Raw genomic sequence first — 26,475 nt, 5'->3', positions numbered from 1 at the left:
GTTACCCTTTAGAATGACTTTATTTGTCATATCATCAATGATACTATTCAGGCTAAGTAATCAACCGCTATTGTTTCAATTCAACTCAGGATTCAACTAAAAATAGACAATACATAAAGGCCTAGAGTTTCAAGCTTTGGTTGATTTAAAATTGAATGTATAAATTAATCATTGATATGTGGGATTCATGTTTCCATCTTAACCAAAAATCGAAATGAATGAATGGGACTAAATCAAACTTTATTTGAAGAGCATTTAAAGTTTTATTAAATGTATTCCTATTATTTAACTTGATTATTGTTTGAGACTTTAATCCAACATATTCATTAATAATTTGTAGACAGACTGGAATTAAAGTCAGACCACGTCAGTGACACAAAAGATACATATAGTGGGGGAGTGGGAGTATTTAGTCAGCCACCAATTGTGCATGTATGGAATGGGCCAAAAATACTTATTTTCCACCATAATTTGCAAATAAATTCATTAAAAATCCTACAATGTGATTTTCTGGATTTTCTTTTCTCATTTTGTCAGTCATAGTTGAAGTGAACCTATGATGAAAATTACAGGCCTCATCTTTTTAAGTGGGAGAACTTGCACAATTGGTGGCTGACTAAATACTTTTTTGCCCCACTGTAAATCTCCTTCAAATGTTGATATTTGGTTGCGTTGACAACCAAACACAATTCAATATCACTTTTGCAATACAGTAAATAGCCTATTAACTTGTTGACAAGTTAACAAATTATGTTGGATTTACATCTCCAACTAAACCAAAAATAAAATGTTAAGCATATGATTTAGCCAGTGGCTCAGATGAAACTATGCAAGCATTAGACATCCTTTAAATGTTGATATTTGGTTGCGTTGTCAACCAAACACAATTCAATATTACTTTTGTAAGACAGTAAATAGCCTAAAGTTTTTGCTAATTTACAAACTAATGTAATTGAATAAATACTATCTTAAAATGACTAACACATCCATGACCACATGTTGAGGTTACGCTAATGTAACTATAAATGTCTTCTTCTGAAATCATAGAAAGCATGCTTGTTCAAGATGCAAAGGTCGCAGGTCTGTGGAGCTCTTCACAAATGCTTAAATAATCTGTGCAGAATCTCTAACATCATTGATCACTTGCAATATGTACTTTTAATGTAATCTCAACTGCAATCCAAGTCATTTGGTTCTGCTATTAGATGAAGCACAGTGATAACACATTAAGTTGTTGTATAAATACAAAAGATCTGACATTGTATTATCATTCTAACTTTGTTGTGCTTTAAAATGGTTTAAAGTGCTGTGATAACACATTTTAGATGAAAACAAAACAAAAAAATCAGACATGGTTTTTCTATTGGAATTTTGTTGTGCTTTCAGATGGTTGAAACCATAGTGATAACACATTGGGAATACTACAAACTCTGTCTGTCATTTTGAGTGGGTGATTAAATGTTGAAATCTCATTGATCAACATCGCAACAATATTACCCCAATTTCCATGTTGAAATGACGTGGTGTGCCCCGGGGTTCATGTCTCCAGAAATGTTTTGAATTGGAAAATAACCTGTAAAATGAACTGAATACGAGCAAAAGAAAATCCTTCAAGTCTGCAGACAGTGATGTAAAAGTAGAGAACTTCATATCAGATTCCTCCTGGCACTCTTCGTGAGGTCCATGTTTCATCATGATGGAAACCAATCGTAACAGCTTATTATTTGTCATCTGTGTTTAGGTCCATATCATTGGCCTGACCATATTTGGAACAAAACACCATCAGGCCTGGCTGCTGGCCGTTCTCCAGTAAGTGGTCGTTCTTCAGTAAGTGCTCCACTTGACTGGCATCCTGTTCCCCAGTTTAGCCACGGTTGAAGGTCAGATGCTTCCACAACCCTTTTCAAGTAGTGAGTCCAGTTGTCCCTCTGGGGCAAGTTCCTTCACCTCAGTCGGAGTCTCACACACTTTCAACCCATCCTCACCATCCTCTTCATCATCCGAGCTGTCTGCCCAGCGTCCAACCCTTCTGACCCCCTCCCCGACCACAGGTGCGTTCACACAGGGGTTGTGGTCGTAGATTACCAGTTTCAACCCCTGCAAGTGGGACAGACCAGGAAAGCGGCGGATTTTGTTGCGGTCCACATCGATCACGGCCAGAAGGTGCATGGCGAGCAACACTGGCGGGAACTCACACAGCTGGTTCCCGGCTAGCCAGATACTCCTCAGCTCCTCTAACCCACCGAGCTCCATGGGCAGTTTGCTTATCTGGTTGTACCCCAGATGGAGCGTCTTGAGGTTGGGGAGGTCGCAGACCACACTGGGGAACTGAGTGAAACAGTTAGTCTCCAACCACAGGGTATTAAGTTCTTTCAGCTCGCCCAGCTCCCGTGGGAGGCACCAGAGCTGGTTGTTGCCCAGATACAGGATGTTAAGCTGAGGTAGTTGACACACAGCCGCAGGCAGCTCCTCGAAACAGTTGAAGTCAAGAGCTAAGAGTTGCAGCTTCCTCAGGCCCTGCAAGTCTGCAGGTAGGGTGCTCAGGTTGTTGCCACTTAGGTAGAGCTTGACCAGCTCATTGAACAGGCAGGCAGCCACAGGAAGACGACGCAGCTGCAGTTTGCTCAGGTCTAGTGTCCGATCGAGAGGCATCTCCTTCAGGTCGCCCACCAGGAAACGCTGGCAGCGCTCGGAGGGGATAAAGGCCACAGCGCCACGTATGACGTTCCCCATCATGAGCAGCCTGAGTCTCCCTGATGCTGCCCTACACCCACTCTTGTTCAGCCGCAGAGCTGAGGGGGGAGTGAGCAGCTCATGGAAGAATGTCCAGGAAAGTCCATTCTCTAACTGTCATGATTAGCAGTAGAAGCTGTCAAGTCTGGTGCCATTTTACAAAAAACAACAAGAATAACACTGGAAATATGACTAGATGACTGAATCCCTTACAACTTGACTGAAACCCAGAAAGGCAATTCCAATGTCAAACTATAAGTCCATGCATGTTGTGACCCCCACAAAGCTGGAGATTATACTTGACGGTCTCTATAAAAACACCTACTTTAGAGAGTCGTGTGGATTGAGGGGATCCTTCTCACAATAAGACTTCCAAATTATGTTTGCCAGCTTTCCCCCAAATAGTGGTATGTCAGTGTTGTATCCCACCTAGTGAAGGTGTTGCCGATATTCCCAGACCCTTGCACAGACCTCTGTTGGCTCGCTCTCTTTCTGTCTGTGGCTCTGAGCTTTGCCTAGGCTCTTAAGCAGTAGCAAATGACGAGCTGCTCACTCCTCCCCATTTGTGCTTAATGACTTTCCCCCTCTCCATAACGTGAGAGAGCAAGGGGGGGGGGGGGGGGGTCTATGTTCTGCAGAACAGAATGTAGTCAGTTGATAAGTGTATAAGAGGTGTTAAGTGATCAAAGAGCACGGGAGGTCATCTACATTCCGTCCGTCTACAAGCCCTCCCACAGCCTGGGAGCCAAGTCTTTATCATCGCCACACAAGTGGCCTTTCACTCTTAAATAATGTGCAGAATTTGTGACTGTTACCAGAGGCTGTCATGTTTCTGAACTATGGCACAGTGTTGCAAGCAGCCATGTGAGAGAGCCAGAGAGTGTTTTGGTCAAGCTGGAAAAGCTTTAAATCATCGGGTGGTTTGAAATGTTTGCTGCATGGAGTGGAAAATTAAGTAACAGCCTCCAAAAAAAGTAAAGAGGCATATCAGGGGGATGTAAATGCCAGAGTGGCCTGGGCTTTGTCAACCCCAAGTTATGGAGTCCTGTCTGCTTAGCTCACACGTTGACTTGGTGTGAGCTGTGAGTGTGTGAGGGCTATGGACACCTAGCCACAGCTGGTGGCTGGGGTTACTGAGCTTCTGGGAAGTGTACTGTATGTAGTCTTTCTGTTTCAATTCCTTTTAAAGAAGATTAAAATGGGATGCAATCAGTCCAGAGCCAGACTGCATAGGGGAGAGTGGGATAAGTTGAGCCATTTTTTACATTCAGCATCACTTTGTCAAGGGAAATATAGTATTCTTTCTATCAAAGATATCTACATATATTTCAGGATGTTGTATTTCCCTGGACATAATCAGAATTCATGTAAACATTACAGTTTTGAAAACATAGCTTATCCAAAAAAAGTGGTCTCTTGCTACAACTTACCCCGGCCCGGGTATGGGGTAGGTTGAGTCGCATGATAGGGTAAGTTAAACCGCCTACAAATGCACAAATGCATGTAATGGTGGAAGCAGATACAATGTGTGATTTTGTTGGTGCGAGTGGAGTTGATGAGAATGATAAGTGGACAATGGTGAGAAAGAAGAATGGAAATAAAAGGTCTAAAGTTGGAAATTAAGATGAATATATTGTTGGAGTGCGTTTCACCAGCAAGGATGTTTTTTTTAGGTGACCCGGTCGTTCGTGGTCTCAAAGATGGTAAAGGACACATTGGGAAAGTGGATTTGGTCAGGGTAACCAGAAGCGGTATGTTGATTTCCTGCCAAGAGAACAGAAAGAGAGCACTGTGGCTCTACAAACTATTAATGTATAATGTGGAATGCTATGATTTTCAGAGTAGGGCACCGAATAAAGGTGTCATCTCTGACGTCTCGTAGTACATTGAGGCTTTGTGGATTAGGGAGAACATACCTGGAGTGGTAGATGCACGTGGTTTAATCCCAATGATTGACGGAAAGAAGTTGGAAAGCCTATCAGTTTGGCTGTCGTTTGATTCAGTTTTTCTACTGACTCATATAATATTTGGGAATGTGAAATATTCAGTGAAGACAGTATGTACAAAATATGCTTCAGTGTTATAATTGTAAAACGTTTGGACATGTGGCAAGTATTTGTTTTTGTTGAAGAGTCTGAGGAAGCACGGTCCTGTAATTGTAATGGGAATCACGCTCCAGATTGCCCTGATAGGGTTAAAGCGGTTGTAGTAGCTAGCTAGGATCAGGGCTATCCAGCAGGTCTCCTATGTGGAGGCAGTGCAAGTAGCAGAAGGAGCAAGTGGATATAAGATGAGAGTGGATGCCACTCTGAATGTCATTCAACAGAGGGATCCTGGGATACTAACAGTGAAGAAGGTAGACTTTATTGTGTTTATCGCACAAGTGATAAATTGCACTGGACAGACAAAACAATCAAAGAAACTAGAAATCATTGAGAAGGCGGCAAAAATATTTTGGGATCATCAGGACTTCATGGCCGAAACGTGACAGGGAATACTGAATGAAGAGGTTCAACCCCTCTCAGGCTCGTGAACCTGTGTAGGGATCTGAGACGACATTTGAATCAGATTGAAGGAGTGAAGTTTTTGTTCACCCTTCCTCTTCCCCTGTTATTTATTCATTAAAGTTTATCAGTTTTCACCCATCCAGTAGGTGGTGGCATGCACTTCTAACATTTGTTTGCTGACCGCCATAATACCATAGAAGAAGAAAAAGAAGATGACAAATAAATAGAAACAAAGGGACTTCAACTTACCCCTTTGTCTCAACTTACCCCACTCTCCTCCACTGTAGAGTGAGTTTAATCTTGTTTTTTGGTCACATTATGTGACTTAATCTGTTCTTACTCTAGCATGTGCATGGGAGCCATTTTCAATTACATAACCCTGTTACGTAATTCTCTGCAATCTGGAAGGTGGTATCATCTGTTGTCTCGTTAGTACACTCTGAAGTGTGAATTTCCTACGTTATCTCCTGTACCTTCATTAGGGGCTATTTTCCAGATAAAGGGCAGGAATTTAATTTCCCTTATCAGGCCTGGGGGGGGGGGGGGGGGGGGGGGGTAGACTGTGCTCTGATGGACTGTTTTTAGCTCCAGCCCTCCTCTCTAGGCAGCACATTACTCTTCATCTGGTGGCTTAGAAGTACGGTACCGACTGATGAGGGAGAAAATGTGGGAAATATGGTGGTCCCTCTATAGGATGTAATACTGTAGAGAGATTGGAGAGGACAACTTCTCTCCAACATGCTCTGTTAACCGATAGGCCTATGGCACAAATTAAATGATACAACGTGTTATGCATAACACATAGAACAATGGAATGATGGAGAATCCTTGCAGATGCTTTCAAATGTTAGAAATAGAATAGATATAAGGTAATACTTTTTGAATCCTTATTGACATTCATTAGTGAAGGTGATTCGTAGCTAGTGAGTGACATACTGTATCAATATGATATGGTGATGCAATATGATATCATGTATAGCAGGGTTCCCCAAAAGTAAGCAAGGTTCGAAATGATTGTGTTTGGTAAAGTATTATTTGTTTGGGCTTCTTGCAGTCCATTTGCAATCTACTAATGATTGGTAATTATGTTCTGGTCCCATGTATGGTGGGGAGTTGACTCCAAAATAATAGATTCCCCGACTCCTTGCCCTTCAACTCGGATTTCTGGATGTCAAGCTTGACTCCTAAGATTCAGTATTTTTGTAACGGAGGAAACTATTTGCCAGACTACTTCGAGAACACAAACTATCGCATATTTCACAGCCAGTGGTTTAGCGGAGGGTATACGCCGTATACCCACTTATTTTTCAGTGGACATTGCAAATACTAACTTCTTAATCCCGACTGATACGTATCAAATTAGTTTAGTGAAGGCATACGCCATATCAATTAATACGGCTGATGGAACAGATCGGAATGTTTAGCTTAAAATTTTGATAAAATATTATTTCTTGACATTGTAGGGGCAGCAATGTACAGCATGGCAGTAGGTTACACGTGAACGTTCCAAAATGCAATTTCCAGAAAACACGGTCCTAAAATGCGCAAGTGGTTTCTTGGACAAAGATGGAAATATCAGTTAGAAAGAGGAAAGATTTAAAGATACAACAAGTATCATAGGTTGTTAATATGACTTGGATAATGGATTTGTCAGCTAGACAATTATTTTATTTTTTTTAAAGAGCAGGAAACACATATTAGTAAGTCTTAATAAAAAAATAATTGCCACCAGGTTTTTATGGTAGGATTTTGGCAAGGTAAAACATGCCTCATAATTTGAAGTAAAACGTCCAGGTTTCAAACAATTAAGGAACAGGATATAGTGATGCTAATGATAGGTTTCTCATAGAATTTTTCTGACAAAGATGTAGGCTGTAGACTTTCACAATGCTGTATTTAGCAATGTATTGATTTACAATGTCTCACGCAAGTTCAGTAAAGAATGGTGTAGTGGCTTCCTTTCCTCTTTATCATAGCCACTGCCCAAGCCTGAAAGCGGGGTTGTTTCGTACGCATACAGTCCACATTCAAGGTTTCCAAACGGCCAAAACACTCAATGAGATCCAGGGATGTGGTGCAACAAAAAGGTTTATTCTTCTTGTAACTAACAAAAAGTTGATTCTCCAATCAACTTAAAGCATAGATTACTTGACATGGAAAATACATAGTATGAACTGTCTGTATGGTCAAAAGACTACAGTCTCCTCCCCCCGAAGGCCCAACTTCCTGCCTTTATTCTAACACACTTACCACAGTACAATGAATGGGCAAGTTGGGGGCAAAAACTAAGTTACACTAATAATAAATGAATATATCTCAATGAGGTAAATATAAATCATAAAGGTACGTACCTAATATTTCATCATGTACATGGAGCTCTGTATGTTCTGTCTTTTATACAAATATGTCCAAATTGTCTATAACATACCGGCCCCTAATTGTTAACTGCTCTGAATGCACAACAATTACTTAATATTCAAACGTAATACACAAAACATTCTATACCAGAGCACTATTACAGTTCATAGCTATATACAAATTGTACAAGGTCTCATATAGGAAAAGAGTCCATAGATCTCAGTCTGAGTTGAAGAGTTCCAAAGATGTCAAGAGTTCGACGTCCAAAAATATATGGCTACGACATCAAAGAATGTAAGAGTACGACATCAATGAATCAGAGGTGCACGTGATTCAAAGATGGAGCACTGTGTGTGTATGTTTGTGTGTGTGTGTCTCACTCAGCCGCCTCAAGGAGCAGACAGAGTGTATTGATAGGTCTCTGTAAGATATTTGTCTTGGTCTTAACCATGACGCTCCGGACAAGACCTTTGGCCCCTGGCAAAGCCTCCCACACACGCCCCATTAGCCAAGAGTTCCTTGGGGCAGTGTCATCGATGATGACAACAAGGTCACCAGGACTGAAGTTTCTCTTAGTTTTGTTCCACTTGTTCCGCTCCTGCATAAGTGCAAGATTTTTATTTCATTTTATTTTATTTCACCTTTATTTAACCAGGTAGGCTAGTTGAGAACAAGTTCTAATTTACAGACAAACTTTATTTTCCAAACGTCAGTTTGAACTTGTCAATTTGTTCCTTCAGTGATTTTGTTAAACTCTAATCTGATCCTGGATCAGTTTTTGTGAGCATTTTCCTTTTCTGTCTTAACTGTAGAAGAAGTCTCTTCAGTTTCAGCATCCAGGCAACTGCTTTCTTCCATGTTGAATGGTACTCAATCAGTTTGCTGATCGGACTCTTTTCTTCCACACTTGTACTATTTACATGACGTCTTTTCTCACCTCTGGATCATCCGGAGGGATGGAGCCAAACTCCTCAGGGACTTTCTCCAGAAATTCTTGTCTCTTTGAGTTCAGGAAAGTTTCAACATGTAATCCTCAAGGCATCATCGGCTGGGTTGTGTTTGGAGTTCAAATACCTCCTGTCACGCCCTGACCTTAGAGAGACGTTTTATTTCTCTATTTGGTAAGGTCAGGGTGTGATGTGGGGTGGGTATTCTATGTTTTGTATTTCTTTGTGTTTGGCCGAGTGTGGTTCCCAATCAGAGGCAGCTGTCTATCGTTGTCTCTGATTGGGAATCATACTTAGGTAGTCTTTTTCCCACCTATGTTGTGGGATCTTGTTTTTGTACAGCTCTTGTAGCCTACGGAACGGTTGTTTTGGTTTCACTTTGTTAATTTGTTGCTGGTTCTCATTTAAATAAATATGATGACCACAAATTACTCTGCACCTTGGTCTCCTTCAAACAATGCACGTTACAGCTCCACTGTTTTGCTTTCGATAGGTCACAGATCATAGCAACCCTATTAGCCACAAAGGTATTGAATCTCTTGGTATCGGTGTGGAGGTATTTTAGCACAGACTGGCTATCTGTCCAGAAAGTTGACATCTCAAGTTCAATCTGGAGCTCCAACCTTAACATCCTGTCCACTCACACTGCCAATGTTGCTGTGGCAAGTTCCAGTCTGGGGATCATCATCTGCTTGAGTGGAGTCACCCTTGATTTCCCCAGTATGAATGCGATGTGGACCTTTTCCATACTGTTTGTAAACCTAAAGTAGCTTGCCGTGCCATAACCTTGTTCACTTGCATCACCGAAGTGATGCAGCTGTGCGGTCTTGACCAAAGTTCTCAAGCATCACATACCTGTCAATCTGGAATCTGGACAGCTGGTCCAGCTCTGAGAGCCATCTCTTCCATGAAACAGAGTGTTCTTCGGGGATGACTTCGTCCCATCCACACTTTAGCTTGCAGAGCGCTTGAAGAATTTGCTTTGCCTTTAATACAAATGGGGCAAGGAAACCTAATGGATCATAAACAGAGCGGACAGTTGAGAGAATACCTCTTCTTGGAAGTGACTTGGAAGGTAAACGCATCACTTTCAATGTTCCATCGGATTCCATGTGCTCTTTCAACAGGCAGCTTTTCTCTGTCCAGGTCCAGTTCTTTTATCTGCCTTTTATCTGCCTCATCAAGGATAGAAGCCAGCACAGTGCGGCTGTTGCTGACCCACTTGGTCAATTTGAACCCACCCTGAGAGCACATATCCCTGAGGTTTTTTGTGAGAGCTATGGCTTGTCCTTCTGTGGCCACTGACTTGAGGAAGTCATCAACATAGAAGTTGGACTTGACTGTTTGAATCACATCTTCGTCGTACCTCTCACAGTTGTCTTCTGCAGTTTTTCACAATGCAAAATTTGCACAACTTGGAGAGGATATAGCACCGAAAAGATGTACCCTCATTCTGTACTCTTTTGTAGTATTTTGCTAGTATCACTGTCCGGCCACTATAGGAATCGCAGGAAGTCTAAGTCATCTTCATGGACACGTACTTGATGGAACATTCCTTTGATGTCTGCCATCATGGCAATGTGCTCTTGCCGAAATCTTAGCAAGACTCCTATAAGCGTGTTTTTCAGATCAGGGTCTTGGAGTTTAATGTTGAGAGATGTGCCTTTATTGGATGATGAACAGTCAAACACCACTCGTATTGTTCCTGTGGTATGTACCATACCTTGCCTTTCTCTCTGAGGAGCTGTTCTTGTGTACTCTGCAGCGTAACCTTCGTCCTTCTTGAACTTCCTGATAATATTTAGAGCCCGATGCTCTGCTCTGCCATGTCATGATTGTTTGGCAGGACTACATCTTTGTTGTGAAAGGGCAACGGTAAGTAGTAGTGACGGTCTTTGAGCGTTATGGAGCTTGATACTATCTCCATAAAGTTACAATCCTCAGCTGACATCTCACTTTTCTCTTCATACTCTCTCTCAGGGAAGTCATGGTTGTACTGATTTACAAGAAGAACCCACAGGTCGGCCATTGAGATACGATTGACCACCATCGTAGGACGCCAAGATTCTTCTGCCATGGTACAATTGTTGAGGACCATTCATCAGCCATCCAAAGAGGGTTTTCACTGCCTTGGCTATTTATGATTTGCCAGGGTTCCATTGCCTTTGGAGCATTTACGCCAATCAGGAGTTCTACGTCGGCATCAATCTCCTTCAACTGAACCTCTTTCAGGTATGGCCACCTTTTGAGATCTTTTTGAGTGGGAATGTTCTCTCTTGTCACTGGGATCTTATTCTGGGTGTAGACATTTGGTAATGCGAGAAATGTGTCGCCTTCCACATTGCCAATCACTAATCCAGATATCTCAAAGCTCTTGATACGACTCTCCTGCCCCATTGTGCATAGCAGAATTTCAGTCTCACTGCCTTTAGCTTTCAGCTGCCTCAGTCTCTCTGTACAAAATGTTGCTGAACTACCATAATTGAGAAACACATAAGTTAACAGACTTGCTTCCATTTGCCATCTTTACTTGAACTGGCGCAAGTGCACAATCTGTACCGGCTCCGGTATCTTCACCAGCTTCCAGTGAAACAAGAGTACTGCTGACAGTCTCCTCCCGCTTTACTGCTACACCCCTCGTATCTGCCTTCAGAGATCTAAATCTCTCTCTTCCTTCAATGTGCCGGATAGTGGGGTGCTTTCTTTGACAGCTCTGATAGGTCATCCTTCTTTTACATTATTTTCTTAAGTGTCCTCTTATCAAACAGCAAAAACAAAGACTTTTTGATCTCAAACTCAACCTTGGATTTGTGTCACTGGGCCTTCACCTGTTGGCAGTCAACCAATAAATGCTCACCAGCACAAAATACACATGCAATGCTGGGAGCATCAGAAGGGTAGATGCCTGGTCTCTTTACTTTGAATGTTTGTTCTTTTAGAGGGTTTTCAGGGTCACAATCTGCCACTACAGCTACTGCAGTGACAAAGCTGCTTGCCCTACTCTTGGACTTGAACTGCTGTTTAAAGTCAGCTGCTGTTTTGGTTTTTAAAAACCTTTTGTTGGACAGGGGATCTTGAATATCTCCATACAATGGATCCTGCAATATTTTGGCCTATTTTTCCATTAATGTCACAAGGTCACTGAACTGGGCCTTCAGGTGGCTTCTCTCTAAAATATCACATGCTGTAGGCCTCCATTTTTCCCTTAGTTTGTAGGCAAGTTTTGACATGATCAACTTTTTGTTGAAGGGAGGATTAAGCTCTTCCATGTTCTGTAGGTCTTGCATAGCGTTGCAGCAACCTCTTAGAGTGCATAGCCACCCAGTCCCTTTCCATCATCCGGTTTGATGTTTATCCAGTTCCAAACTTTTTCCATGTAAGCAGTGGTGACTTTGATTTCATTGCCAAAGTGTTCCTTTAACAACCTCTTAGCCTCTGCATAGCATCTTCTGGCTTCCATATGCAGACAACTACGGACCAGATCCTTGGGCTGACCAGAGGTGTACTGTTCCAGGTAATTGAGCCTATCCTGGTGGCTGCTTGTCTTATCTTCTATGCCATGCTCAAATGCATGCATAGCCCAAAGTTTAGAGGATCACCGTCAAACATAGGTATCTCCCTAACAGGGAGTGTGGCCTGTTTGTGCTGTAGTACATGGAGGTCAGCAATTTAATTCTGCTTTTGCATGCTTTTGCACAGTGGAGAGGTTATCAAGGCTGGTATTATGGCTGATACCCGCAGTGTTGATTCTGTGTTGATTGATAGACCTTGCTGTTGGCTGCTGAAGGGTGTGGTTTATGACTGTTTTCTGAATAGATTTTGATGGCTTTGTTGTCGGTTGTTGTAAAACCCTTTGTAATGGGGTATTTGGAACTGCATCTAATGCAGCAAACTCAACAGGTGATGGTTCAGGTTCCACATAGACCTTGGGTTCCTGGTTCTCAAAATAAGAGTTCATTCCATCTTCTTGGCTTAGTAAATGGGCTGCCACGGCATGGGATTGAGAAGTTGACTCACCACTCTCCAGGACCTTCAGTCTGGCATTATATGCTGCTATGTCCGTTTCCAGTGCCTTTTTTCCCATCCTAACCTTCAGTTGAGCTTTCTCCAGTTCCAATGCATGCTTGTCCTGTAATGATGCTTGGCAAGCTAGTAGAGCTGCTTGTTCTGCCTCAGCTTTTAGGCGTGCAGAGGACATTGAGGAAGCAGCCTTAGAATACTTTGTTTTATTTGATGTTTTTGACACATTGGAAATGCTGTCGTGTGGTTCAATGAGTGTTTGTGGCTCAACTTCATATTTTTTCCATATTTCCACCTCTTTCTTGGAAATGTTCATAAGTCCTCATTCTTGGTTGATAATAGGTAATGCTCTCATTTTCCTGTTCCTCTTCTGTGACCAGCTCTAGCACAGATTCATGAGCATTCTTAAAGTCATTGAGAACAGCTTCAAATGCTTCAAGAACTTCATTCACAGTTTCAACATTTCCTCCAACAACAAGAAGGACTTTTATTTCATTAATTTTGCATGTACATACTCCAAGTTTGCCTCTTCGGACTGCATAGAGTGAATGTAAATGCTCTTCTGCCCTCTCCAGTTGGGTCTTATGTGGGATTTCATCCACCATCATTCACTTTTAGTTCCTTCAATTTACAATGACACAGTTGTTGGTTTGATTGTTAAACTTCTTTAATGCTTTAAAACACAGTCATCCATTTCAGCATATTGACCCATTTTTAAATGAACATGTGCAAATTCGGCATTTTAGATGCGTTTTAAACATTTCATCCCATTATAAGTTGTCCCCTTTAATGAAGTTTAAACACGCAGTATCTTTAGCTCCTTTAGTTGCGTTCAGTTGATGCATTGCATTTCCACGTTAGGCCAAATATTAGACATATGATGAGGCTACATTGTGCATAGGAGCTCAGTGTTTCCCAAACTCAAACTTCTTAATTGTTTTCACAGCGCTGTGTTTAGAATTCCAGTTTATCAGACGTTACAATTATAAAACACATTTGCGCAACCGATGTAAAGACCGTTTCAAGTTGGATATTCAACGGATATTTGCGCTTTCAAACCTCAAAAGCTTTCAAACCACTTGAGCCACAGACACCAAATAAGTGTCATGATGTTGGAAGAATTGCGCACAACATTGCACAGGTCTTATTGTCAAGATTTGGACATGAATTCGCTTTCCAAAGCTAATTAACATGTGGAAATGTGAGCAGCATTTTGTATTACAAGTTGAATTAGTTAGGGAGCGTAAACAAAGTACAAACTTTTTTTACACTCAAATTTCAATAGCTCCTTGGTCATGTGATCTACTGACTTCAAACAAGGTTCAGAATGTCCACTGACTACTCTTCTGTATTGCACACACTTTAGTTTATCAATTTTCATCTCACATGGTTTGTGACCTAGTGACTTCAAACAAGGTTCAGAATGTCAACTCAGTGGGCCTACACATTGCACACCCTTTAGTTTGTCCATTTTCATCTCACAAGATTTTAAAATAATTTTTCAAAATGTAGAATTTCAATAGCTTCTTGGTCATGTGATCTAATGTCCACTGACTACCCTTCTATATTGCACACTCTTGTTTGTGTACTGTAAAATCACGCGGTGTAACGTACATTTTTCATAGTTTCAAATTTGCAATAGCTCATTGGTCATGTCATTTAATTTTTTATTTCACCTTTATTTAACCAGGTAAGCTAGTTGAGAACAAGTTCTCATTTACTACTGCGACCTGGCCAAGATTAAGCAAAGCAGTGCGACACAAACAACAACACAGAGTTACACATGGAATAAACAAAAATAGTCAATAACACAATAGAAAAAAAGAAAGTCTAAATACAGTGTGTGCAAATGGCGTGAGGAGGTAATGCAATAAATAGGCCATAGTAGTGAGGTAATTACAATTTAGCAGATTAACACTGGAGTGATAGATGAGCAGATGATGATGTGCAAGTAGTGATACTGGTGTGCAAAAGAGCAGAAAAGTACATAAAAACAATATTGGGATGAGGTAGGTAGATTGGGTGTGTTATTTAATTACACACCTAAGAAGCATGCAGTGGATATACACCCATATTGCATAACCTCTAGTCATTTATCTTCTATATTGTTGTACATTAATATTAGTTTGACAAGGTTCAGTCCAGTGTTGTGTTTACCCTTTTCATTAATATTTATCTACAATAATTGGTAGTTTTAAGTACTTATTTTCCCTGTTTTTTATTTTTCCAGTATTTAACAGTGATACACAATAGGAGAGAGACAGATAATATCTCCTTTCGTCATTAATAGCAACCATAAATGAAAAGGGCAAAGTACGAGAGTCATGCTATTAATTGTCCAAAGCAGGGATGGAGAGTAAGGTAGGCTAGTGAGGTAGGCTGCAGTGGGTTTGCTGGTCAATACAAACACTGAACATGTAACCACAGTAATGGTGGCCAGTAAATCAATGAATAAAAATGTAATATTGACAAATTAAACAGAAATTGTAGAGGTAGAAAGTCTACCATAGATCATTAAAATAATGATTAGGATCACACTTCATCAATTTAAATATTATGGGGAGACCCATACATTTGGCAGCCAAGCACGAGTTATCAGTGTAGCCTATTATCGTCTAGACATACACTACCTTTCAAACGTTTGAGGTCACTTAGAAATGTCCTTGTTTTTAAAAGAAAAGCACATTTTTGGTACATTAAAATAACATCAAATTGATCCGAAATACAGTGTAGACATTGTTAATGTTGTAAATGACTATTGTAGCTGGAAACGGCTGATTTTTTTAATGGAATATCTACATAGGCATACAGAGGCCCATTATCAGCTACCATCACTCCTGTGTTCCAAAGGCACGTTGTGTTAGCTAATCCAGGTTTATAACTTTAAAAGGCTTATTGATCATTAGAAAACCCTTTTTCAATTATGTTAGCACAGCTGAAAACTGTTGTGCTGATTTAAAGAAGCAATAAAACTGGCCTTCTTTAGACTAGTTGAGTATCTGGAGAATCAGCATTTGTCAGTCTATTCTTGTTCTGAGAAATCAAGGCTATTCCATGTGAGAAATTGACAAGACACTGAATATCTCGTACAACACTGTGTACTACTCCCTCCACAGAACAGCGCAAACTGGCTCTAACCAGAATAGAAAGAGGAGTGGGAGGCCCCGATGCACAACTGAGCAAGAGGGCAAGTACATTAGTGTCTAGTTTGAGAAACAGATGCCTCACAAGTCCTCAACTGGCAGCGTCATGAAATAGTACCCGCAAACACCAGCCTCAACATCAACAGTAAAGAGGCGACTCCTGGATGCTGGCCTAGGCAGAGTTGCAAAGAAAAAGCCATATCTCAGACTGGCCAATAAAAATAACAGTTTAAGATGGGCAAAACAACACAGACACCAGACAGAGGAAGATTGGAAAAAAGTGTTATGGACAGACAAATCTATGTTTGAGGTGAAGAAGAACATTCGTGAGACGCAGAAAAATGAAAAAATGCTGGAGAAGGGTTTTATGCCATCTGTCAAGCATGGTGGAGGCAATGTGATTGTTTTGGGGTGTTTTGGTTGTGGTTAAGTGGGAGATTTATACAGGGTAGAAGGGGTCTTGAAGACGGAACGCTATCACTCTATTTTGCAACGCCATGACATACCCTGTGGACGGTGCTTAATTGGAGCCAATTTCCTCCTACAAGAGGACAATGACCCAAAACACAGCTCCAAACGATGCAAGAACTATTTAGGGAAGAAGCAGTCAGCTGGCATTCTGTCTATAATGGAGTGGCCAGCACAGTCACCGGATCTCAACCCTATTTAGCTGTTGTGGGAGCAGCTTGACCATATGGTACATAAGAAGTGACCATCAAGCCAATCCAATTTGTGGGAGGTGCTTCAGGAAGCATGGGGTGAAATCTCTTCAGATTACCTCAACAAACTGACAACTAGAATGCCAAAGGTCTGCAAGGCTGTAATTGCTGCAAATGGAGTATTCTTTGATGAAATTGAAAATCATTATTTATAACCTTGTCAACATCTTGACCATATTTCCTATTCATTTTATGTATGTTTTCATGGAAAACAAGGACATTTCTAAGTGACCTCAAAGTTTTGAATGGTAGTGAAAATACATTTGAATTACAGTTTTGAAAAAACGAATCCTGTGTGAATCATCCTCTGGAATAAAAAATGCACATACTTGGATAATAATTACAAAACCAACCTCTTTAGTAATACCCGTCGGAATAGGGCTATAATATGGCAAAGAAAATGCTTATCATCGTAGAGTGCAACACATCATCCCATGGGATCGGTCAAGGCTGCACACAGCAGAAATATCAATGACATAGTCTAGTTCCTACACATCACCTTCTATATTCAAACAAAACAGGCCTTTTATAGACTAAATTGATGAGCAACTGGGCAGCATCATGCTCATGTCAGTCCTCTAGAACGCAAATGTAGTTTTCCTAGTAGGACTCCGCAATAATGAGGTTGTATGTACGTGTGTTCGCATCCGTTTCAGCGCGTTTTGAGTAAGAATCGATTCCTTTCAACTCCATCCACAGGAGTCGATTCCAAAAATCGTGGAGTCGTGCACCACTAGCCCCCCCTGATCATCCACTCAAGAATAAATCGGCACGCGGCTGAATCTAGTTGATGATCCCTGATGTATAGGCTACTACCGTGATGTCATATCACTGATGCCTGGGTTCATTGCCTCTATGTTTTGAAAATAATATACATGAGAGTGGCGTATTATCATTTTTGTATTTGTTTACCTACTGAGTTTGTTGATACACTGATAATTTTCTACCGATAGTGAGTTCACCCAACAATATATGTAACTAGAAAAATAATACTGCAGACAATTCAAATTCATCCTGTAGTGTATTAGCCACTTTGTACCCACAGAAGTAGAACGTTCAAAATTTGTGTGCGGAAATGGTTAGGAGGTTGTGGAGAGGTCAGAGTGCAAAGGCTATTCACCCAGGATTCTCGATTGTGGAATACTGAATACACAGCCATCTTGGATCTAGCTACGAGGAGAAGGGAAATTAATGCGGTGAGGTTTTTACAGTATTTTTCCCTCAAATATAAACCCATTTGGTCCGACTCGAATCGTCACATCACAACACATTAATCTTTTTTGTCCTTGTCATTCGGTTTGGTGTGTTTTGGACCGGTTTGGCAGATTTGAATTCGAAAAGTCTTCTGCGCTCTGTTTTTGTCTGTGGCTCCTAGCGTAAATTGAGACCGAAAGGTACTGGGAACTGGATAGGAGAAACAACAGGCCCAACCTGCACATCGCTACCTATAGGCAAGCAGACTGCCTGACAAGGGTTGTTGAATTGGAGGGATTTAGCTAGCTAACGTTAGTCTAGTGATGCTTGTTGTTAAACTAACTGTTATTATAACTAATCAGACTCGCGCTGTATTGTTAGCTAACGTTAGCCACAAAATGCTTTACGGAAAGTTTGGTGTAGAGAATAATAACTGAACCTTTTAGTGTCACCTGAGCAGAAGCTTGTTGAATTGTTCTGAGGCAACGCTGCAGGGATGGACACAGTTTTTGTATGTTGACCAATGCATTTTCACACACCAGCATGATAACAGTGAGTGGAAAATCAACAACACTATAAACGCGATTGTAAATTAGTTTTGTAAGGCACACTGTATGCACCAGTACTTGACTTGGGCAGGAGCTCAGTGGAGCTGAGTAACCAGCACCTCAGATTGTCTACTGCTTGAGCTCCTGTTCGTCTTATACTGTAGTACATTACCTCTCAACTATTGTGGAGCTCCTGCACCTAAATTTAAACAGTACCGGCACCCAAAATGAGTACTGGAACCTATTTAATTCCAAGTCAAGCATTGGTATGCACACATTGCGCAAGTTGTGGGCGTGTTGTCTGGTAGTGAGATGTGATGTCGGACCAGTTGAAACTGAATGCGTAGTAAACCATAGTCATAGGACTAACACTACTGCGTGGCTTGTGTGTTTCTCTCATGTCCTGACCATGATCGGTTTTTAAATCTGATATGAACAGTGTGGACAGTGGATCCAGACATGCTGGTCGACAGTCTCAATTTCTATGGACTGTTGAGGAATTGAGATATTTAAACCTGTTCCTTCTTTCCACTCTCTGTAGGTGACAAACGGCATGTTCAGTGCTACGAGAAAGAAGTTTGTAGAGGGGGTGGAAAGTGACTACCCTGATGAGAACATGTACTACAGCCAGCCGTCCATGTACCCACATCGGTCGGACAAAGACGTAAGTGCTCTGTCTGCTCGATCGCACATCCCTACTACAGCTCCCTTTGAACTTGAAGTAAGTAAATTGTTTTCACGTCCATCTATAATGTAAATCTGTTTATGGTTATTTTTCATATTTAGGGAAATGTAGGCTACTCCATCATCCTATATGACTATAACTTGCCTTGGCATTGATGTTGTTATTATTATTATCCTTTTAAATTGAATACCCCAATTACAGTGTAATTCCAATGTAATGTGATTTGTAAATAATGATATACGAACTGCCCTAATGTGCGATTATGTGTTATTGATAAAGGTATTGTCATCTGTTGGTATTCTTGTTTCCAGTCCTTCCCTCTCACTTTGTGGTTTATCTCTCTCCTTGTCCTCCTAGATGCTCTCGTCTCCCTCACCGTCGTCATCAGGTCAACTATCCCAGCTTGGGGCCAGTTTATATGGCCCACAGAGTAAGCTGGCTGCATCTGTTCATTTACATTTCTGTCTGTGGTTTTCAGAGTCTTTTCTACTAAGGCTGTAATACATTTTGGTCTGCAACAATTTTGTAGTCAAGTCATACCTGGAGCTATTTGATCAATTTAGAATAATTACCCTGTAAATGTACCCGATTTTAAATATACCCAATTCAAAACAGACTTCAACACTTCTTGTTGATCTCAAAATATCGCTATGAGAAATATCCAATATTTTGGTCACTTTGGAATTTGATAAGAGTCCCATGTTGACTGTTTCTATTTCTCCTGTTGCAGGTGCACTAGGCTTCTCGATAAGGGGCATGGGCAACAACACGCCACAGTTAAACCGCGGCTTAACGCAAGGCACTCCGCTACCGAGCCATATCACCCCCACCACTGGGGTACCCACCATGTCCCTCCATACCCCACCCTCGCCAAGCAGGTGTGTGTAAGATGGAGATGCTGGAGAAAGAGATTCTTGAGACCGAGAGACCACATAAGTCAATGTGTTTAAATGCCATGGAATCATTATTCTGCTGTTAGCTGTTCAGTTCAGTAGTTCCAGAGCAGGACAGGACATTATTAGTAAAAATAATCACCTGGCTTCATATCAAGCCATTCTGTTCACCCATTAGTCTAACTCTAACCCGTGATGTCTCCTCCACAGGGGGATCCTGCCGATGAACTCGAGGAACATGCTGAACCACTCCCAGGTGGGCCAGGGCATCGGGATGGGCGGCGGCAGGACCAACAGCATGGGCAGCTCAGGGCTAGGCAGCCCCAACCGCAGCCCCCCCAGCATTATCTGTATGCCCAAACAGCAGCCTGCACGGCAGCCCTTCACCATCAACAGGTACAGTCACACAGTCTGGCTGGCAATACAAATGAAAGATCTGCTGTTCTCAACTCTCTGTTTAAATGTCTAAATCATCAATCGTTTTTTGTGATGATTGAATATGAAGGTGATCCAGTTGGAGGCTAAAATTCTCCTCTGTATTTTTGTAGCATGTCGGGATTCGGGATGAACCGGAACCAGGCGTTTGGGATGAACAACTCGTTATCAAGCAACATCTTCAATGGCACAGGTTAGTAGTGTGTCTCTTCAAAATAACCAGCTATTTGATGTAGAGGTCGACCAATTATGATTTTTCAACGCCGATATTGATTATTGGAGGACTAAAAAAGCCGATACCGATTAATCGCCCGATTTAAAACATTTTTTTTTTTTTTACTTAATTTATTTGTGATAATGACAATTACAACAATACTGAATGAACACTTATTTTAACTTAATATAATACATCAATAAAATCAATTTAGCCTCAAATAAATAATGAAACAGGTTCAATTTGGTTTAAATAATGCAAAAACAAAGTGTTGAAGAAAGTAAAAGTGCAATATGTGCTATGTAAGAAAGCTAGTTTCTTGCTCAGAACATGAGAACATATGAAAGCTGGTGGTTCCTTTTAACATGAGTCTTCAATATTCTTAGGTAAGAAGTTTTAGGTTGTAGTTATTATAGGAATTATAGGACTATTTCCCTCTATACCATTTGTATTTCATTAACCTTTGACTATTGGATGTTCTTATAGGCACTTTAGTATTGCCAGTGTAACAGTATAGCTTCTGTCCCTCTCCCGCTCCTCCCTGGGCTCGAACCAGGAACACAACGACAACAGCCACCCTCAAAGCAGCGTTACCCATGCAGAGCAAGGGAAACAACCACAGGCTCAGAGCAAGTGATGTTTGAAACGCTATTAGCGCTAACTAGCTAGCCATTTCACTTCGGTTACACCAGCCTCACCTCGGGAGTTGATAGGCTTGAAGTCATAAACAGCGCAATGCTTGACGCACAACGAAGAGCTGCTGGGAAAATGCAAAGAAAGTGCTGTTTGAATGAATGTTTACGCGCCTGCTTCTGCCTACCACTGCTGTCAGATACTTAGATACTTGTATGCTTGTATGCTCAGTCAGATTATATGCAACGCAGGACACGCTAGATAATATCTAGTAATATCATCAACCATGTGTAGTTAACTAGTAATTATGATTGATTGATTATTTTTTATAAGATAAGTTTAATGCTAGCTAGCAACTTACCTTGGCTTACTGCATTCACGTAACAAGTATCCTTGTGGAGTGCAACGAGAGAGAGGCAGGTCGTTATGGCATTGGACTAGTAAGGTTGCAAGATTGAATCCCCCGAGCTGACAAGGTGAAAATCTATCGTTCTGCCCCTGAACAAGGCAGTTAACCCACCGTTCCTAGGCCGTCATTGAAAATAAGAATGTGTTCTTAACTGACTTTCCTAGTTAAATACAGATTAAATAAAGGTGTAAAAAAAAAAAACATTGGCCAAATTGGTGTCCAAAAATACAGATTTCCGATTGTTATGAAAACTTGAAATCGGTCGACCTCTAATCTGATGCTCAGTCTGGCCATCCAATGATGTATCACATTCAGCCCACGTTACTTATTCATTCACATACTATAAGACACTGTCAGCATGAAGAGTAACACCATTTTACTTTCTTACAAGTCTTTAACCTGCCCCTCACAGACGGCAGTGAAAACGTGACGGGGCTAGACCTGTCTGACTTCCCTGCGTTAGCAGAGAGGAGTCGGAGGGAAGGAAGCGCAAACCCAACACCGCTACTCAACCCACTAGCTGGAAGGGCCCCCTATGGTAAGAACTCTGTATAGTGCACTAGTAAGGGTTTATACTAGTGGACTAGACTAGGAGGGCTACCCATTGTAAGGGCTCAGTGTAGTGCACTAGAAAGAAGGGCTCATTGTAATGCACTTGGCTTGGTTGCAAAGGGAACTTGGCAATGCACATGTCCAAAGCATCACTGACTCGTCATATTACTGTGGGCCAGTCAGCACTGCTAGACACATTCTCAGTGTAAATACTCAGCCCACTTCAGTCTCTCTTCAAATATAAACTGTGGCAAATTGTGATGAAGAAAGGGAGAAGGCCTTCTCCAATGGTGTGTATATATAACCCAAGGCTAAACTTCTTTCTCATTGTGGTGATTTATTTAAGAAGCCTCTTCTCTTCATCTCATGACCTCATCAGTTGGCATGGTGACGAAGCCATCGAACGAGCCGACGCAGGATTTCTCCATCCACAACGAGGACTTCCCTGCACTGCCTGGTCCCAACTACAAGGACCCCACGTTGAGCAACGATGACAGCAAAACAGTGAGTCAGACAGACAGACAGGCTGCCTTTAGCCTGGTTGTCAGTCTGTTTTCATTGGTCGGTGTCATGCCAAACATGGATAAAGCTGAAATGGACAGGCAACCATACAAGGCCTCCTTATGTTGAGCAACAACAACTACTGCATATTCAAGTCTTTCACCATATAATTAGTAGAGTGGACATCCTATATTCAAAGCAATATTCCATGATGTCATGTGGCTTATAGATTATTCATTCATTTGTTTTTTGCTTTGTGCAGAACCTAAACTCTACAGGCAAGAGCACGTCCAGTGCAGACGGTCCTAAGTTCCCCGGAGACAAGACGAGCTCAGCTCAGAACAACAGCCAGAAGAAAGGGATCCAGGTGTTACCTGACGGTGAGCCCGCTCAACCAATCACACCTCTCGGTCTCAACCTGGGTACCTCAGTGGGTTTTGACATGGTTCCTGCATGACCGTTGGTATGGTCCACATTTGCATTATCTGTAGGGAAAGCTCTACTTGGTTATTATTTTCCCTCACTGTAGATTTCCCCACATCTGTAGGGCGGGTGACGAACATTCCCGGGGGAATGGTGACGGACCAGTTTGGGATGATTGGCTTGCTGACGTTTATCCGAGCAGCGGAGACGGACCCGGGCATGGTGCACTTGGCACTGGGTAGTGACCTCACAACGCTTGGACTCAACCTCAACTCTCCAGAGTAAGATGGTTGCTCTGTCTGAACATTAGGTTGAATGGCTACAGAAGTCAAAATCAATGTTTTGTTAGATGTTTTTATTCATCTTAAGTATGTTGATAGTAACGTGTCCACTCCTCTCCTGACAGAAACCTGTACCCCAAGTTTGCCTCCCCCTGGGCATCAGCACCGTGTCGACCTCAAGACATTGGTAAGACATTACCCTGACCACACACACATACCCCACACTAAGCCAGTTGGTGACCCTGGTGCCTCCTATCTTTCAGACTTCCACGTCCCCTCTGAGTACTTAACCAACATCCACATAAGGGACAAGGTAAGTGATAAATCAGTAAAAAAAGAAAAGCAAAATGTCATAATTGGATAAACCAAATGATGGTGTTGATAAAGCCATCTCTCCTCAGCTGGCAGCTATTAAACTGGCGCGGTACGGTGAAGACCTGCTGTTCTATCTGTACTACATGAACGGAGGAGACCTGCTACAGCTCCTGGCAGCAGTAGAGCTGTAAGTGCTGTACTATCACTACTGAAGGCACTTTCACGTAGGCACCCTTGAGAGAGGTGTCTTTGAACATGGATCTTATCTAAATAAGACTAGGATTCATTAGCACACCTTAACTCCCAGGATCACCTTATCGGTTTCTTTCAGTAGTTGTTCATAGTTTCTATATGTTGTTATCAAGGAGTTATTTGTGCCTTTTTCTTTACTGACTCACTGTGCATTAATGGCATCTCTCTCTCCTGCCTGTCTCGTGTTGGTGCAGCTTTAACCGGGATTGGCGGTACCACAAAGAGGAGCGGGTGTGGATCACGCGGGCGCCGGGCATGGAGCCCACACTAAAGACCAACACCTATGAGAGGGGGACCTACTACTTCTTTGATTGTCTTAACTGGAGGAAGGTAGCCAAGGTAAAGGTATTGGCTTTAGTATCTGCTACCCTCAATCAATACACTTAACATGAAGAGAAAATGCTGTGTGTGCTATTCAGATTTACATGTATGTTTTGAGTTGTAAATCTCCTTGGATGGAGTTACGTGCTTGACATCGTAGTTATTTTTTTAGGAACTTGTACGTGTTTAACGTTGGTTCAAGATAGACTTTTTGTATCTCTTTTACTGGTGATGTCTGTCACTGAGTTTTCAGCTCTTGATATTGATGATCAGTATTCTCACTCAGGCAATATAAACTCAACAGGAATCCTCCGTCTCCATTGCTGATTATGTGTTCTCTATCCCTCCAGGAGTTCCACCTGGAGTACGAAAAGCTAGAAGAGAGGCCCCACGTCCCATCTACCTTCAACTACAACCCAGCTCAGCAGGCCTTCTGAGGCCTAGTACAGTCCCAGGGGGACCGCTGTCCCTGCATACCTTCCTCCCAGCCTGAAGAGGATGGTGCGCTGCGGCCCAGGCGTCCATCCTGGTTTTTATTCCTTGAGGATCTGGCTAAAATGACTTCAGAGAAGGCGCTCACCACCGCGTAAGGGTGGGGAAAATTGAGCCCTGCCTTTCCCAAATTATGTGCTGCCCAAACACCTCCACTTGTTCTGTTTTTATTCCTTTCGTTTCATCGTTTTTGTTTTGTTTTTGACCAGGGTCTGTGTTTTGTTTACGTCTCTGAATCAGAAGCCTGTTTGGTCCAAGGTAGGAAAACGGACAATACCGACACACTTTACAGTGACAGAACAAGGGTTATGCCTCATCTCCCCCCCACCCCCCAAGTGTTAAGAACAGAGAAAGGTGGGGAAGGCTAAGCCAACAAGTACCATCCCACACGTGAGAACGAAAGGGCGGAAGAAGTGCAATGTTCATTGTTGCATTATTTAGTAATAAAAGAACACAAATATTGTTTGTGCTTTTTTTTTAAATGTGAAAACACTCCCTCATATTTTGTTTTGGATAGATAAGTAGCCTGTCTACAAATGTCTCTCCACTTCTTTCTCTCCATCTCTCCTCTTGTACATTCCCTCTTTTCTTCTCCACCGGCCCCACATCCCTTTCTTTCCTTCCTTTTGACTGGTATTTTCTGTCTGGCTTCAATATACAAATCAGAGACTGTTTTAGTGAAGTGTTGTTAGATTACCTACCCAGCTTCATTGTTCCAGAGCGAGCAAAACACTTTCCAGTCTTTGTTACGATTTTGTAAACGTGTACATTTTTTAAAAAACATTTTGAACATCACATGAATAAAGATATATATGTACGAATGTGTATATATATGTATGTGTATACATATATATATGGCATCTATTTTGGAGGAAAAAATTGCCCTGCCTTGTACCTCATCTTTAGGAGGTCAGCATGGAGTACAATATGTAGATAAAACAGGACATTTCTGGATCTGCTGGACAGGGCATCATACTCGGCACTGTGGGCACTTACGAAGAAATACAAATTAAAAAGACAAACAAGGAAAGGCCTGATTCTCAGGAAAAACAAGGACATCCACCCCTAAAGTCCAAAGCAAGAGGACAGATGGACACATTTCACTCAAAGCTGTTTAAACAGCAGCCTTTCATAAGAAAAGGAAAAATGAATAATAATTTGAAGGGGAAAAAATCATACAGACCAATCTTGTATTTTCTGACGTTCAAAGCTTCTTTTTAATAAAGCAAAAAAGGCTTTCCTGAACTACTGTTGTCTGGTTTCTGAGGGAAGAGGGGGGGGGCATTCTTAATGAGAACCAAACACATTTGACACTGAATTTACACTGAGTGTACAACACATTAAGAACACCTTTCTAATATTGAGTTGCACCCCCCATTTTCCCTCAGAACAGTCTCAATTCGTTGGGGCATGGATTCTGCAAGGTGTCGAAAGCATTCCACAGGGAAGCTGGCCCATATCCAATGCGTCCCACAGTTGTGTCAAGTTGGCTGGAAGTCCTTTGGGTGGTGGATCATTCTTGATACACACGGCAAACTGTTGAGCGTGAACAACCCAGCAGCGATGCAGTTTTTGACACACTCAAACCTGTGTGCCTGGCACATACCCCATTCAAAGGCACTCAAATATTTTGTTTTGCCCATTCACCCTCGAGTGGCACACACAGTCCACGTCTAAAGGCTTAACAATCCTGATTTATCCTGTCTCCTCCCCTTCATCTACACTGATTGAAGTAGATTTAACAAGTGACATTAACATTTACATCATTTAGCAGATGGTCTTATCCAGAGCGCCTTACAGGAGAAATTAGGGTTAACTGCCTTGCTCAAGGGCACATCGACAGCTCAGCGATACAAACCAGCAACCTTGGAGCTACTGGCCCAATGTTCTAACCATTGGA

The 26,475-nt window shown here is 41.8% G+C and overlaps 2 protein-coding genes across 13 annotated transcripts; one reads left to right on the top strand and one right to left on the bottom strand.

Moving 5' to 3' along the window:
* Window positions 1-633: 633 nt before the first annotated feature.
* lrrc10 (leucine rich repeat containing 10) lies at window positions 634-3,287 on the bottom strand. The gene has a single exon (XM_021598913.2). The coding sequence runs from the start codon at window positions 2,734-2,736 to the stop codon at window positions 1,882-1,884; it is 855 nt and encodes a 284-aa protein (XP_021454588.1). The 5' UTR covers window positions 2,737-3,287; the 3' UTR covers window positions 634-1,881.
* A 14,087-nt stretch (window positions 3,288-17,374) lies between these two features.
* On the top strand, window positions 17,375-25,820 carry cnot2 (CCR4-NOT transcription complex, subunit 2). Of its 12 annotated transcripts, none has more exons than XM_021598911.2 (15): window positions 17,375-17,623; window positions 18,711-18,890; window positions 19,212-19,284; window positions 19,585-19,732; window positions 19,958-20,143; window positions 20,296-20,375; window positions 21,851-21,976; window positions 22,370-22,494; window positions 22,754-22,871; window positions 23,039-23,195; window positions 23,321-23,382; window positions 23,459-23,508; window positions 23,597-23,697; window positions 23,957-24,107; window positions 24,434-25,820. In XM_021598911.2, the coding sequence occupies exons 2-15, from the start codon at window positions 18,723-18,725 to the stop codon at window positions 24,518-24,520; spliced, it is 1,632 nt and encodes a 543-aa protein (XP_021454586.2). In that variant the 5' UTR covers window positions 17,375-17,623; window positions 18,711-18,722; the 3' UTR covers window positions 24,521-25,820. The 12 variants fall into 12 exon arrangements, with proteins under 12 accessions (XP_021454586.2, XP_021454584.2, XP_021454579.2 ...); XM_021598909.2 differs by having other exon boundaries at window positions 23,021-23,195; XM_021598904.2 differs by having other exon boundaries at window positions 22,337-22,494; window positions 23,021-23,195.
* Window positions 25,821-26,475: the final 655 nt, after the last annotated feature.

The sequence above is a fragment of the Oncorhynchus mykiss genome, chromosome 30 (genome assembly GCF_013265735.2).
Source record: "Oncorhynchus mykiss isolate Arlee chromosome 30, USDA_OmykA_1.1, whole genome shotgun sequence".
NCBI lineage: Eukaryota > Metazoa > Chordata > Actinopteri > Salmoniformes > Salmonidae > Oncorhynchus > Oncorhynchus mykiss.
Note: the sequence above shows the minus strand (reverse complement) of the source record. Positions and strands in the feature narration are given on the sequence as shown.

Coding starts and splice junctions, on each gene's coding strand:
- lrrc10 (XM_021598913.2), bottom strand. CDS start 2,736: ATGATGGGGAACGTCATACGTGGCGCTGTGGCCTTTATCCCCTCCGAG.
- cnot2 (XM_021598900.2), top strand. CDS start 18,723: ATGTTCAGTGCTACGAGAAAGAAGTTTGTAGAGGGGGTGGAAAGTGAC. Junction 18,891..19,211: donor CAGCTCCCTTTGAACTTGAA/GTAAGTAAATTG, acceptor TTGTCCTCCTAG/ATGCTCTCGTCTCCCTCACC. Junction 20,376..21,829: donor CAACATCTTCAATGGCACAG/GTTAGTAGTGTG, acceptor CTTTCTTACAAG/TCTTTAACCTGCCCCTCACA.